Source organism: Astyanax mexicanus, chromosome 18 (genome assembly GCF_023375975.1).
Source record: "Astyanax mexicanus isolate ESR-SI-001 chromosome 18, AstMex3_surface, whole genome shotgun sequence".
NCBI classification, from domain to species: domain Eukaryota; kingdom Metazoa; phylum Chordata; class Actinopteri; order Characiformes; family Acestrorhamphidae; genus Astyanax; species Astyanax mexicanus.
Window position 1 is genome coordinate 39,350,912 of NC_064425.1, and position 14,567 is coordinate 39,365,478.

The 14,567-nt window shown below is 38.1% G+C and overlaps 1 protein-coding gene across 1 annotated transcript; it reads right to left on the reverse strand.

Annotated features, from left to right (window-relative positions):
• Positions 1-1,201: 1,201 nt before the first annotated feature.
• Positions 1,202-5,553, reverse strand: LOC125782565 (uncharacterized). The gene is made up of 2 exons (XM_049466917.1): positions 5,354-5,553; positions 1,202-5,147 (listed from the first exon to the last, which is right to left on the reverse strand). Exon 2 carries the CDS (start codon positions 4,910-4,912, stop codon positions 1,202-1,204), a length of 3,711 nt encoding a protein of 1,236 aa, XP_049322874.1. The 5' UTR covers positions 4,913-5,147; positions 5,354-5,553.
• Positions 5,554-14,567: the final 9,014 nt, after the last annotated feature.

Here is a 14,567-nt window from a genome sequence, read left to right on the forward strand (position 1 = left end):
GCAAGGCCACCACGTGTACGGCGCGAAGAGATGGTCCATGGCCCAAATACATCTAGGCCAACGTGGGTGAAGGGAGGATCCGTGCTGAGTCTATCTGCAGGTAAGTCACTCATTTTTTGCACTTCACATTTGCTGCGGAGCTTTCGGCAGATGACACAGTTGTAGATAAGGCTGCCTACACACCTTTTGGCTCCTAGGATCCAAAATCCTGCTGATCGAATGGCACCTTCAGTGATGTGACGCCCTTGGTGGAATGATTTTTTATGAAAATGTCGGGCAAGAAGTGTTGCAACGTGGTGCCGACTGGGTATGATGATTGGTCTTTTCTCATCAACTCCAACATCTGATTCACCAATACGACCCCCTACTCTTATCAGGCCGTCTTTGTCAATGAAAGGATTCAATGATTGAAGCGAACTGCCTTTAGGCAGGCTTCTCTTGTCATTGATGCATTGAAGTTCTGCTGCAAAGGCTTCTTCTTGCACACTTTGAATGATGACAATTGTTGCTCTTGTGTGATTGTCTGCTGAGCTTGATGTGTGACAGATATGCCAGCCTTTGCAAGCCTGCTGATCTGTAGTCTTCTTGAATTGACAAGCAATGTGGATTAAACATGCAATAGCCCGTTTCAAAGTTCTCCAACATGAAAATCGCTCAAAGCGGAGCGCTCCAAGTGGCTTGCTCCTAACCATGGTTTTGAGTGTTCCTATTTCAGGACGAACCTCCACATCTAAGTCAGGCTCAACCAGCTCACAACTTTCTGTATGATATTCATACTGCTCAGGGTGTGTTAGAAACGCAGGTCCGGTAAGCCATGTAGTTTCTTTCAGTTGTGCTGCAGTGACTGATCTTGAGGCACAGTCGGCTGGGTTAAGCTCAGTAGGCACGTAATGCCATTGGTCAGGAATAGAGCATCTTCTTATACGCTGGACTCTGTTGCTGACAAACACATGGAATCTTCTCTTTTCATTGAAGATGTATCCCAGGACTATTCTACTGTCCGTGAAGAAACTGACTGTGTCTATCTTTGAGTCAAGCTCAGCTGTGATGAACTCAGCTATGTCTGTAGCGAGCACAGCTGCACAGAGCTCTAGACGCGGGATCGTGAGTTGCGGATGTGGCGCCAGCTTTGCCTTTCCTAAGACGAAACCTGTGTGGTAGGCTCCAGATGAGTCTGACACCTTCAGGTAGGCAACAACAGCTACTGCCTGTCTCTCCATGTGTCCCACGCTTGTTTCCTTTCAGGTGGTAAAGGTGCATCCCAGTCTTCAGCATGTGATGCCAGATCTCGAAGGAGAATTTTTCCCTGTATGAGGACTGGTGCAGCAAATCCCAAGGGATCATACAGGCTGTTGATTGTTGAAAGGATTCCGCGACGTGTGAAAGGTTTCTTTTCACTGGATACCTGAAACGTGAATGTATCATTCTTAAGATTCCAGCTGACGCCAAGACTTCGTTGTACAGGTAGAGAGTCGACACTGAAATCAAGATTCTTTAAATCACTGGCATGATCCTCAACAGGAAAGGCTTCCATGACTTCTCTGTTTGGAGACACTATCTTGTGTAGACGAAGGTTTGAGCATGCCAGCATTTCTTGAGTCCTTTTCAAAAGATCCACAGCAACCCTTGCAGTAGGTACAGATTTGACCGCATCATCAACATAGAAGTCTCTTTCCACAAACTTCTTTGCATCAGTTCCAAATTCGCTTTCTTCCTCTTGAGCAGCATGTCTAAGGCCATAAATGGCCACAGCAGGGGAAGGACTGTTTCCAAATACGTGCACTCTCATCCGACACTCAACAATTTGGTTATTGGGGTTGTTGTCCTGGAACCAAAAAAAACGCAGGAAGTTCCTGTCTTCAGGTCTGACTATAAAGCAGTGGAACATCTGCTGAATGTCCGCCATAAATGCAACTGCATCCTTCCTAAACCTAATGAGTACTGCAAGAAGACTATTGTTGAGGTCTGGGCCCTTCAGCAGAACATCGTTCAGAGACACTCCATCCCAGCGAGCACTTGAGTCGAACACCACCCGAATTTGGCTTGGCTTTCTTGGATGATATACGACAAAAATCGGGAGGTACCAGCACTCTTCATCTTTTGTGAGTGGTGGGGCCAATTCAGCATGTCCACACTCAAACACTTTGCCCATGAATGTGAAGAACTGGTCCTTCATCTGTGGCTTTGACTTGAAGGATCGCTGTAGGGATGTAAAGCGATTCCAGACTTGAGCCCTGTTGTTTGGAAGACGTAGCCTTTGAGGTTTAAAGGGCAAAGGAGCCACCCAACTGTTGTCAGTATCTCTGTAGAAACCCCTTTGCATGAGGTCCAGAAACATCCTATCTTCCACAGAAGGAGCTATCCTTTCATCATCTTTTGTTCTTTTGAATGTAACATGACCCAGAGAATTTTCCACTTCTGACTGCAGTTGTGAATGAATGTTACTAGATGCCATGTCATCATACTTCTCCTTTATGAGATAATGGTTTGGACATGGTTTAAAGACAGTCCTACGACCATTCTCCAGAGTGTGTGTGAATAGTGTGCTGATGGTTTCCGATTTCTTGACACCGCCCAGACAGATGTTGCCCACGATGACCCATCCCAAATCCAATTTTTGAGCAAAGGGCGCGTCATGTGGTCCGTTGATCTGCTCATGTACTTTGTGAATTCTTATGATGTCCCTTCCAAGCAACATCAGAATTGGAGCATCAGGGTCTAGCTCTGGAATCTGTTCTGCCAGTGAGTTTAGATGCTTATGGTGGAAAGCAGCTTCAGGAGTGGGAATTTCTGTCCTGTCATTAGGGATGTCATCACATTCAATGAGAGTGGGTAGTGGGATGCTGACTTGCCCATCCATAGACTCGATCTGGAACCCACTAGCCTGTCTTCCCGAGGTGCTGACTGTTCCTGCACATGTCTTTAGTGTGTAAGAGGATTGATGGCACCTTTTGATACCAAAAATATCAAAAAAGCTTGACTTTACCAAAGAACGATTACTTTGATCATCAATAATTGTATACAGCTTGATTGCCTTTTCTTTCTGGCCAGTAGGGAAGACCTTTACTAAACAAATCTTGGAACAAGATCTTTCACTTGAGTCTTCACCACAGACCTCAGTGCATGTTGCTGTCACTGAGTCAGAACTCCCAGTGTCTTCCTCCCCGCCATGCACAGTCACAGGTGATGAGGACTTTGTGGGCTGCAGGACAGGTCCAGGATGAAGCGCAGCAATATGCCTCTCACTATTGCATTCAGTGCATTTAACAATTTTGTCACAGTCTCTTGCAAGATGTGAAATGGAACCACAGCAACGATAGCAGATGCCGTTCTGCTTGAGAAAAGTTCTTCTGTCCTCTAGAGTTTTTTCTCTGAATCCACGACATTTGTGTAGCGGATGAGGTCTGTTGTGTATGGGACATATCTTGGATGGGTCCACAATCTTGGTACGTACTGCATGCACAGGTGGGATAGGATCTGCAGCAACATCCATCTTGTGGACTGAAATAGGTGCCCTGGACTTGCCATCTCTGGAAAAGCGTCTCTCTACTCTTGTAGTATCAGCAATAAGAGGAGCTAAACTGAAACTCGGATCATTTCGCATCTTCGCTTGCTGACAGACAAAGGTCACAAAGAATGAAAACGGTGGGAAAGGTGTGTTGTGCTCATCCTTGTATTTAGAGCCTTGAGCCATCCATTTTTCTTGGAGAGCAAATGGCAGCTTTTGTACTATGCCACTTATACCTCTTGCTGTGTCCAAGTAAGCAAGTCCTGGAAAGGCACCTTCCTCCTTTGCTGCTTGAAGTTCCATCAGCAGATCACCAAGTTCTCTGAGCCTCTGATGGTCTTTATTAGAGATTCTATCAAAGCTGTCAATCCTCTTCCACAGCGATTCCTCAATGACTTCTGGAGCTCCGTAACACTGATTTAGTCTCTCCCATGCCATCTGGAGACCTTTCTTAGGGTTGTTGACATGTACAGCCCTTATCCGTTTCACCTGCTCTGCAGACTGACGACCAAGCCACTTAACCAAAAGGTCAAGTTCTTCCTTTTCGGTCACACTTAGCTCCCCAACAGTATTCACAAATGATGCTCGCCAAGCTCTATAATTTTCGGGTCTGTCGTCAAACTGTAAAAGCCCAGTGGTAACAATTTCTCGTCTAGCCATGAACTTCATGATGTTGATCATACTTTGGTCCTGAAGTTGCTGTCCCTGTTGCAAGTGAGCTTGATAATTCCTGTCTGGAGGTCGGATAGGTGGATATTGATGAACACTGCATGCTTCATGTTGATCCTGCAAACCACTGTATTGCTCGTCTTTTATTCCACTACCTCTTCCATGAAGAGAAGGGCATGCTTGTTCATATGTCTCCTGCCGTCCCACTGATGGAGTCAGTCCTATTGTTGGCCTTATATCGGAAGGTTCTCTCTTAGTGATGCTGGATGCTGGAGGATCTTGAATGAGCATTTTGTCTGTTTGAGGCTCATGTGTGTGAGAAACATTTAAATCTGACTCCATTTTGATGCTTGAATTTGACAGAGAATACTTTTGTACATATTCTCCAGTGCGCTGCATGGGGTTTTGAGGCTCTAACTCCAACTGACTGTCAAGTTTTTGACTGAGATCATCATCCATCCTTAGAGCTGCTTCTAATGCTTCAGCTTTTGCTGTTGCCGCTGCCGCACTTTTCTTTAAACTCAAGGCATCTAAGGAGGCTTCCAAGTGTGCTTTCTGTACTTTCATATCTATTTCCTTTTCAGAAAATGCCATCAGAGCTTTAGCTGCCTCAGCTTCAGCACGGGCCATAGCAGCGACTCTGCTTGTAGTGGACCCTTGTGTGTGCCTTGATGAACGCGAGACTCGGGACCTTGTATGTAAGGAGCGACTGGACGTAGTACCCTCTCCTTCCATGATAAGGTAGTTATAGTACTGAAGTTATATAATCGAGGCTAAAGCAGTGCCGAGACGATGTGCCAAAATCTTTGTTCCGATCTCCTGTGGATCAGCTCTAAGAGAAGCCGTTGTTTTACTGTTCTGTCCTCCTTATACTCCGTGTATAATTTGACAGGCAGTTAACTCATTTCCCATTTACCACACAGAGGAAGTAGTTTACTTGTTTAATGTAGCAAGTTGAGAAAAGGTAAAACTGAAACAAGACAAACACAAAATGTGCTACAATTAGAGGATATCTAAATCACAAATGACTAGAATGAGTTTTGTATTACATTTCTTACTTCTCTATGGTATATCACTAACATCAAAGTCTACAGAGATTAAAGATGCAAACTAACACCTAGCATACAAAATACTACCTTGTACCAGGTAAAAAACATGTCAGAAACATTAACATACCAACGATGCTTGAAAAGAGCTTGAGCAGATGGTAGATGGAACAGGATTATTCGGCAGGTACAACCATGCTTGCTTCACTGTACTCACTAACAGGCTACTAGTGATGATGTCATTAAAACTAGACAAACTAAAATAAATTACCAAAAAAGTCCACTAGGGGGCAGCAAAGCGCATTAAATCAAATCGCCACTGTAGGCAGCACACTAATGCTAGCAGGACTAGATAATAAAAAGATAAATAAAAGATAGTGACACGCAGACATACAGTTACAGAGGAAAGATAGCTAATGCTAGCAGGAATAGATAATAAAAAGATAAATAAAAGATAGTGACACGCAGACATACAGTTACAGAGGAAAGATAGCTAATGCTAGCAGGAATAGAAAAAAAAGATAAAGAAAAGATAGTGACAGGCAGACATACAGTTACAGAGGAAAGATAGCCCCTGAACAGAATTACCTAATGCTAGCAGGAGTGTAATAGCACACAATAGCGTCGGCCAGGCGCATGGTTAGCGGATCAAAGTAGCTAATGCTAGCAGGAATACAGAAGAGATAGTGACAGGCAAAAACAGTTACAGAGGAAAGATAGCTAATGCTAGTGCAAGAAGATTAATACACCTGTCACGTCTCCTCGTCTCCCTGCCTGGGTCATCCGTATATATGTATGTATGTATGTATGTATATATATACATATTCTGCACTAATCCTCTACTTTACACAGTTACATTTCACGAGAAATATCTGTAACACATATATGAGCACATTTTGACTTCCTCTTAGTGCTTCAATCTTATTTTGAGTTGAGTTTCTGGTAACACTTTACTTGGATGGTCCATTTGATGGCCTCTATGATGCTCAACTGACATTCAACTAACATTCAACTACATGTCTAATAAACGCAAATGAACTAAAAGGGTTAGTTCAATTTAATGGACATTTAATTCAGTGTTAGTTGAATGATAGTTGAGCATCAACAAGGCCATAAAATGGACCATCCAAGTTTCTTATACTGTATCTGCATTGAGTATTTTAAATTGATCAAAGTATGAAACTCGAACAAAACTGGATGTGAACAGGAATAATACTTAGTAAAAACACAAACCTGTTGCTTATTTAACTTGCATAATCCCAGTACAGTGGTTGGCAGACGCTCTAGCTTTACTTAACAAAGCCAACCCAGAAAAAAAAAAAAAACAAGCTCCAAAACAGCTTTCACACTTAACCAAATGTACCAAATTCACAAAACAAACAACTTCCACATTGCGGAAAAAAAAGACAAATGAGAAACTAACTAACCTACAAGAGAGAGGTTTCTAATAAATTGGCCAGAGCGTGTATGCACTCGTGTTAAACAGGATGTATTTAAGACCAGAGTGAAGTGTACAGAGTCTCTGGGGATTGTGGGAAACTGATGGGGAAAATGTCAGCCCATTGTTCGCCTGCAGTTCTGATTCAGCTCTAACTCACTGCTGGGTGACACTCATTAGGATCCAGCTGACAGGAGAAGAAAGGAGTGTGTGCGAGTGAGCGAGTGTGTCATAGCTATTGTGTCTTATTGCAAACCCCTCAGAACTGAGGTGATCCGAAGCAAGGAGTCCACATGCTCTGAACTATGAGGATAAAAAATCTATTTCTGGCCCTTTTTTTTATACAGATGCCACTCCATTTTGCATGGTGTTTATTCCTAAAATTACCTATATTTATAGCCTTATTACATTAAATCTTTATATCTGTGTTGAGATGAACAGCTTTGACTATCTGGTTCCAGTGGTAGATGTCAAGGTGTTGAAATATTAGGCAGCAAGTAAACAGTCAGTTCTTGAACTTGACAAGTTGAACAAGAAAGAACTGGCATGACTCTCTACTGTCCAGAGAATGCTTTCTACTAAATAATTGATGAGTGGTCTAGTGGATTAGAATAAAAAAAAGTCCAAAAACAACACATCATGACCCCAATCTGAAGAAATTCAAAAACTTTAGATAAGAAAACAAAGGCATCGACCTCTATTAGTCTGGAAATTGTCACAAATTAGGCTTTTAGGAACATAGTAGGAGCTATTATTCACAAATGGAGATAACGCGGAACACTGGTGAACCTTTCCAGGAGAGACTGGCCTATCAGTAATGCAAGAAAGATCATCATTGTTGCAAAATGTGTATTAATTTAATTTGTTTGTATCAAAAATAACACTGCACAAGACAAAGTAGTGCTGAATAAAATATTTTTAGATTTAATGACTTTTAAGTGCTGCCTGTGTTTAACATACTGTACATTTTAAAGTAAGAACCATATATGACATATGTATGTAACTGCAAAATGTGTTTTTTTATTGTTTGTTGTCACACCTTATTTTTTATTTAAATTTTTTTGGTCCTTCTCGCTCCTGTCCTCTGTTCTCTTGTTTTGTTTACCTCTCCATGTGCTTCACATGGCTCTGTTTTGTTTTTGGTTTTGTCTCCACCTTAGCCCCGCCTTGTCATCTGAAATCCCACCTGTCTCATTCGTAACCCCGCCCCCTCGTTACTTCCACAGGTGTCCCTTGTCTATGCCTGTGTATAAATACCCCATGTACTCCTTTGTTCTCTGTTGTGCTTTTTGTTTGACCCTGTCTGGATGTTTTGTATCGGCGTTTGTTAAGCAGTTTGTTGAGTTCTGATTTGTTTTCTTTAGATTGTTTGTTTGTTTGTTCATTTCACTTCTTTGTTTGTTAAGGCCTGGTTAGTCATTTGTTTTATAGTCTTTGTTTTTTAGCTTTTGTGTTTGTTTCTTTGTCTCAGTTTTTGTTTGTTTTTGTAATGTCAAAAAATAAAAACAACTTCCATTTGCATCCTGCCTCCAACTCGTTACAGTCACGTAAAATATTTTTGCCTTGCGGCTTACCGTAGCTCTTCTATTGGCTGTTGACACTGTTGATGTCACTATTTGTGTAAGCCAAGTCTCAAGATAATATTACCATCTTACACTGAACGATATATAGAGATGACTGGACCGCATCTTGACTCTTATTATAAGCAAGGCTCTGTAAATTTGTGTGCAACAGTGAAATCACTTGAAAATCGTTAGGTGTAAGGACAGCACTACATACATCGTATTATATCATTACAATGCAAACAGTTGAACACTAAACAATCCTCTTTCAAAACAAAAGGACAGAACAACAGTAAATTAATTATCTCCCATCCATACAAGCGCTCTGTCTCTGCGATGCTTATAGAGCTGTAGGATGGTACGGATGGTGTGAGAGGATGAAGAGCTTTCAGGCGAAATGGTAAAAACGTAATGAAAGAATGGCCTTCTGCCATCAGCCTTCTCTCCCCTGGCTTTTATAGCAGCTCTTTTCTTTTCTTTTCTTTTTTTTTTCATCCAGCATTTTCATAGTTAGATGCTTGACACACTGTGGAGGGCACTAGAGAACATACAATCCACTATTGCCCGAGTAGAAATTCACCATGGCAACCGTGCCACCGCAGCAACTGGAGCGCCATTCTCAGCACCGGCCCGATCTCAGCATGCCTCAGATCGAACCCGAGCTCTGCCTGCTGCAGACCGGCCTTTAAATATGCACACCATCATCACCTCTGCATTATTAAAGCAGCAATATTCGATTAATAATGGAATAAACATATGCACTTCAATATGTGTGCATATACATTCGTGCATGACCAGTGTTACATGTGAATCTTTGATAGTGTGATGTATACGTGTGTGTATATGTGTGTGTGTGTGTGCACGTGTGTAATTAATTCATACACTTGAATGTGCGTGCATGCATGTGCACGTGTGTTGAGCTTGAATGGATATTAATAGAAACTGCTGTGCTTCACCTGTGTTATGTATGCATGGATATTAATAGGCACACATGTGAGCGTGTATTTAAGCCTATATAAGTGAAAGGTTTTAAGCCGTTTAAGCCATTTGAATCTGGACTTTTTGTTGCCCATATTCTGGTCCACATTCTAATTTTTACTTGCGTTAACCTTTGCCATAACATTAGAATAAATACAAATAAACATATTAAAAATGTGTTGGTCAATGAGAGTGTCTACCTGTAATTGAGGCAATATAACATTAAAGTACTAAACCCAAATAAACATAATACAGTGTGTTCAGTGAGAGTATCTACCTGTAAATAATTATATTTACAATTATATACCATTGGTCGGTGAGAGTCTATATCTGTAATTAAATCTATATAACAATCAATTAATAAACCCAAATAAACATAATAAAGTCAGCGATCACTGAGAGTGTCAACCTGTAATTAAATCTATATAATATTACAATATATAACCCCAATAAACATGATAAAGTCAGTGATCAGTGAGAGTGTCTACCTGTAATTAACTTTATATAACATTAGAATAATAATAAACCCAAATAAACATAATAATAAAGGCATGTGATCAGTGAAAGTGTCTACCTGTAATTACTTCTATATACCATTATATACCATTGGTCGGTGAGAGTCTATATCTGTAATTAAATCTATATAACAATCAATTAATAAACCCAAATAAACATAATAAAGTCAGTGATCAGTGAGAGTGTCTACCTGTAATTAACTCTATATAATATTACAATATATAACCCCAATAAACATAATAAAGTAATTGTTTAGTAAGAGTGTCTACCTGTAAACAACTCTATATAACATTAGAATAATATACTCAAATAAACATAATAATAAGGGCACATGATCAGTGAGAGTGTCTACCTGTAATTACTTCTATATAACATTATAATAATAATAAACCCAAATAAACATAATAAAATCAGTGATCAGTGAGAGTGTCTACCTGTAATTAACTCTATACAACATTAAAATAATAAACCCAAATAAACATAATAAAGTTAGTGGTCAATGAGAGTGTCTACCTGTAATTAACTCTATATAACATTAGAATAATATACTCAAATAAACATAATAATAAAGGCACATGATCAGTGAGAGTGTCTACCTGTAATTAACTCTATATAACATTAGAATAATATACTCAAATAAACATAATAATAAAGGCACATGATCAGTGAGAGTGTCTACCTGTAATTAACTCTATATAACATTAAAATAATGAACCCAAATAAACATAATAAAGTCGGTGATCAATGAGAGTCGCTACCTTTAATTAACTCTATATAACATTAGAATAATAAAGCAAAAGTAAACATAATAATAAGGATGTCTACCTGTAATTAACTCTATATATCATTAGTATAATAAACCCAAACAAACATAATAAAGTCAGTGGACACAGAGAGTGTTTACATGTAATTAACTCTATATAACATTAAAATAATATAGCAAAAATACACATAATAAAGTCTATGACCGAAGAGAGTGTCTACCTGTAATTAACTCTATATAACATTAGAATACTAAACCCAAATAAACATAATAAAATCAGTGATCAGTGAGAGTGTCTACATGTAATTAAGTCTATATAACATTAGAATACTAAACCCAAATAAACATAACAAAGTAATTGTTCAGTGAGAGTCTCTACCTGTAAATAACTCTGTATAACATTAGAATAATAAACCCAAACAAACATAATAAACTCAGTGGACAGTTAGAGTGTCTACATGTAATTAACTCTATATAACATTAGAATAATAAAGCAAAAATAAACATAATAAAGTCAGTGATCAGTAAAAGTGTCTACCTAAAATTAACTCTATATATACTCTATATATATTTATACATTAATATAAATAGAACACACATGGGCTGTAGTCTGATTGGTCTGTAAATTTACATGTACACTGATAAGTGTGATTAACACCTTAACCATCTTCACAAAACATCACATCACACACTGTACTCTGAAGCTTAGAGAGGGGATTATAGATTATATCTGCAGAGAAAATCCTCCTAAATTTGGATTTTAGCACATTTTGGAAATCCAGAGAGGCAGAGTGGAGATTTAACATTTAAAAATGCTGTAACTCAACTGGAAATAACCCTTCACTTTTTATTTTTAGCATTTATATTAATGAAATGGGTTGCATCACTATCTAAAAATATCAAACATTACATGGTTCAAAAGTATCAGTATTAATAAGCTGAGCACTATTGCTGTGTTCTTTATCCTCCATGCATAAATAATCACCCTCCAAATAACTAAATTTTAGTTTCATTAGTCCACAGAACTTTATTCCAAAGTTAAGCTGACTGTTTTAGCATACCTCAAGTGACTCTGTTTGTGGCGTGTGCTCAGAAAAGGCTTCTTCTGCATTTCTCTCCTATACAGCCTCTCCTTGTGTGTAAAGTAAGCTGAATAGTGAATAGTGAGCGATGCACAGTGACTCCATCTGCAGCAAGATGATGATGTAGGTGTTTGGAGCTGGTCTTGGGGTCTGTAGGTTGACTATCACTGTTCTCACCATCCTTCTCCTCTGATTATCTGAGATTTTTCTTGTTCTGCTACTTCAGATCTTAACTAGAACTGTGTCTGTGGTTCTTCCATTTCCTCACTCTGTTCCTCACAGTGGAAACTGCAGCTGAAATCTCTGAGATTTGAGCTTTTTATATCCTTCCTCTAAACCATGATGTTGAACAATCTTTGTTTTCAGGTTATTTGAGAGTTGTGTGTTTTGAGGCTTTGTCCCAATAATTAGTGATAAAATTATTTAAATCAATAAAACGACAAGGGTGCCCAAATTTATGCATGTCTGGCTAATTTTGTTTAAAGAATTGTTGCACATTTTCTGTAAATACTATAAACTTCATTTCACTTCTCAAATATCACTGTGTTCATCTGTTATATGATATATGTATCTGAAATTGCTCATCTGAACAACCAATGATTTATAAAGAGAAATCATGAAAATGATCAGGGATGCCCAAACTTTTTCATCCCACTGTACATTGATGTGTTTACATGCTGTTTAAATGTGCTAGTAAAGTACTGTATAATGGTTACTATATCAGCCGGTTTTGCTAACAAATGCTAACCTGGGAAAATGCTAATTATGCTAATGGCCTTGTGATGAAATAAATGATACCAGCTCTGCTTAATATGTCAATAAATCTGTCTTAAAAAAAAAACACTTTTTTACAGTAAGTTCTTCATCTTAGAGGCTAACATTCCTGGAACCTTGCTAAACGTTCTTAAAATTAGCTGTTATTTACTACATACTGTATATGATTAAAACTGAATCAGTTATTTTTTTCAATACAAATTGTAAAATTACCATTTTTCTTAACATATATTTTTTGTATTTTTGGCCTTAATAGGCACCCTTGCAACAATACTCTGAATAAAAAATACATGTAATGGTGTTATATAAAAATATGTAATAAAACTCTTTTAACACTTTTAACTAACATGGAGAGTTTGATGCCCTGATACATTATATGCATATCTATAATAATAATAATAATAATAATAATAATAATAATAATAATAATAAATCCAATAAATAAACAATATATCTGAATTGATAAACAGATTGATTGATAAAAAGAATACTTTACTGATGCTTTAAAGAGAAAATCATTGTTTAAAATGATTAAAATCTTATTTCTACACCAGCCACTGTTTCCTGCTGCTGCTAATCAAATGATGATCCACAGCGCCATCTGCTGACATAGTACAGACAGAACTAACACAGAGACACAGAGTACAGCAGACTGTATTCTTTTCAGGTATATATTTTCCATTTGCAGTCTGACACACTGAAAACAAAGAGCTCTTAAATATAATAATACAAGACACACATTTGCACAAATTAGCATCGGCATTTTAATAATAATAATATATTTTAACACACATACAAATAGACAAACACACATGTTTTACATTGTAAATTTATTATTGAAGACTATATTAAAGCTATACAGGAACACATGCAGAATTGTGTTACAAAACAGAATATATTTTATACTTTAGATTCTTCTAAGCAGCACATTTATCTTTAAGGACAGATCTGCTCACTCTTGGTGAGATTTTAATCTCAGGGTCTTCATGAGGGAGAGTCACCTGGAATAGTTTTCTCAGCATCCTGAAGGAAGGAGTTCCTGGAGGTGCTGAACAATAGCTGCTGTTTTTCCTTCACGCTGTGAAGCTCCAGCTCATCCCAATTAAATCACCTCAAATCACCATCTCAGTTCATCAGTTTTAGATCGGGGGATTAATGTGGAGGACGTATACTTTTTTACTGTTTACTACATAATTACATATGTGTCACTTAATTGATTTTACATGTTTAATATTAATCTACGATGTAGAAAATAAATTACATATAGAAAAACATAGAATAAAAAGGTCAGGGTTCATACACTTTTTAATCAATTACTTTTGTATGTATTTGCAGCAAATTTTCATGAACATATGATCTTTAAAACATCAGTACAGAAATGTACAATAAAAAAAATGCATGTTAAAGTTTATTATAGTAAGCCTATATCTTACCTTAAAATATTTAAATTAAAAAATGCTGACATAAATTGACATATATTGTCTATTCCTTATATGTGTCTAAATTATTAAATGCAATAAATGCATTAAATCAGCATTTTTCTCTCACTGAGTGAATTTACAGTTATAGTGGAGCTGAAACTCCATCGAAGTAGAGTAGAACCCACGCAGCCATCTAGCTAATGCGAAGTGATGTGATGGATTTGTCCAAACATTTAATTATTTAAATGTTTTAAATGAATAAATGTTTTTTCTCAGTCGATAAAAAGAAACACAAATATTTTTAGAGCAAATTTTCATGACTTTTCCTCAATTTTCTGTGTATTATTTTCATTTATTAAGGCCTGTATATGGCTATTTTCAAATTCCATGACTTTCCCAGGTTTTTTATGATCGTACGAACCCTAAAAGCGCCCAAACTGGTAGTGTATATATTATTAATATATATATTATATATTTATCATATTGTCTCCATATTAAGCTGAGGTAAAGTTTAAGCTGTCCACTCTGTAGAAGTGATTAAAAACATTTTAGGATGTGCTGCCACTATGATCGGGAGATCGCTGGTTTAAATCCAGTTCATGCAGCTTGCTATCAGCTGTCAGAGCCCTGAGAGAGCACAATTGGCCTTGCTCTCTCTGGGTGGGTACAGTAGATGGCGCTCTTTCCCCTCATCACTCCAAGAGTGATGTTGATCAGCACAAGGCTGCGTCTGTGAGCTGAGTCAGCAATTCTGCATCAGCAGCAGTTCAAAAAGAGGCGGAGTCTGACCTCACATGTGTCGGAGGAGGC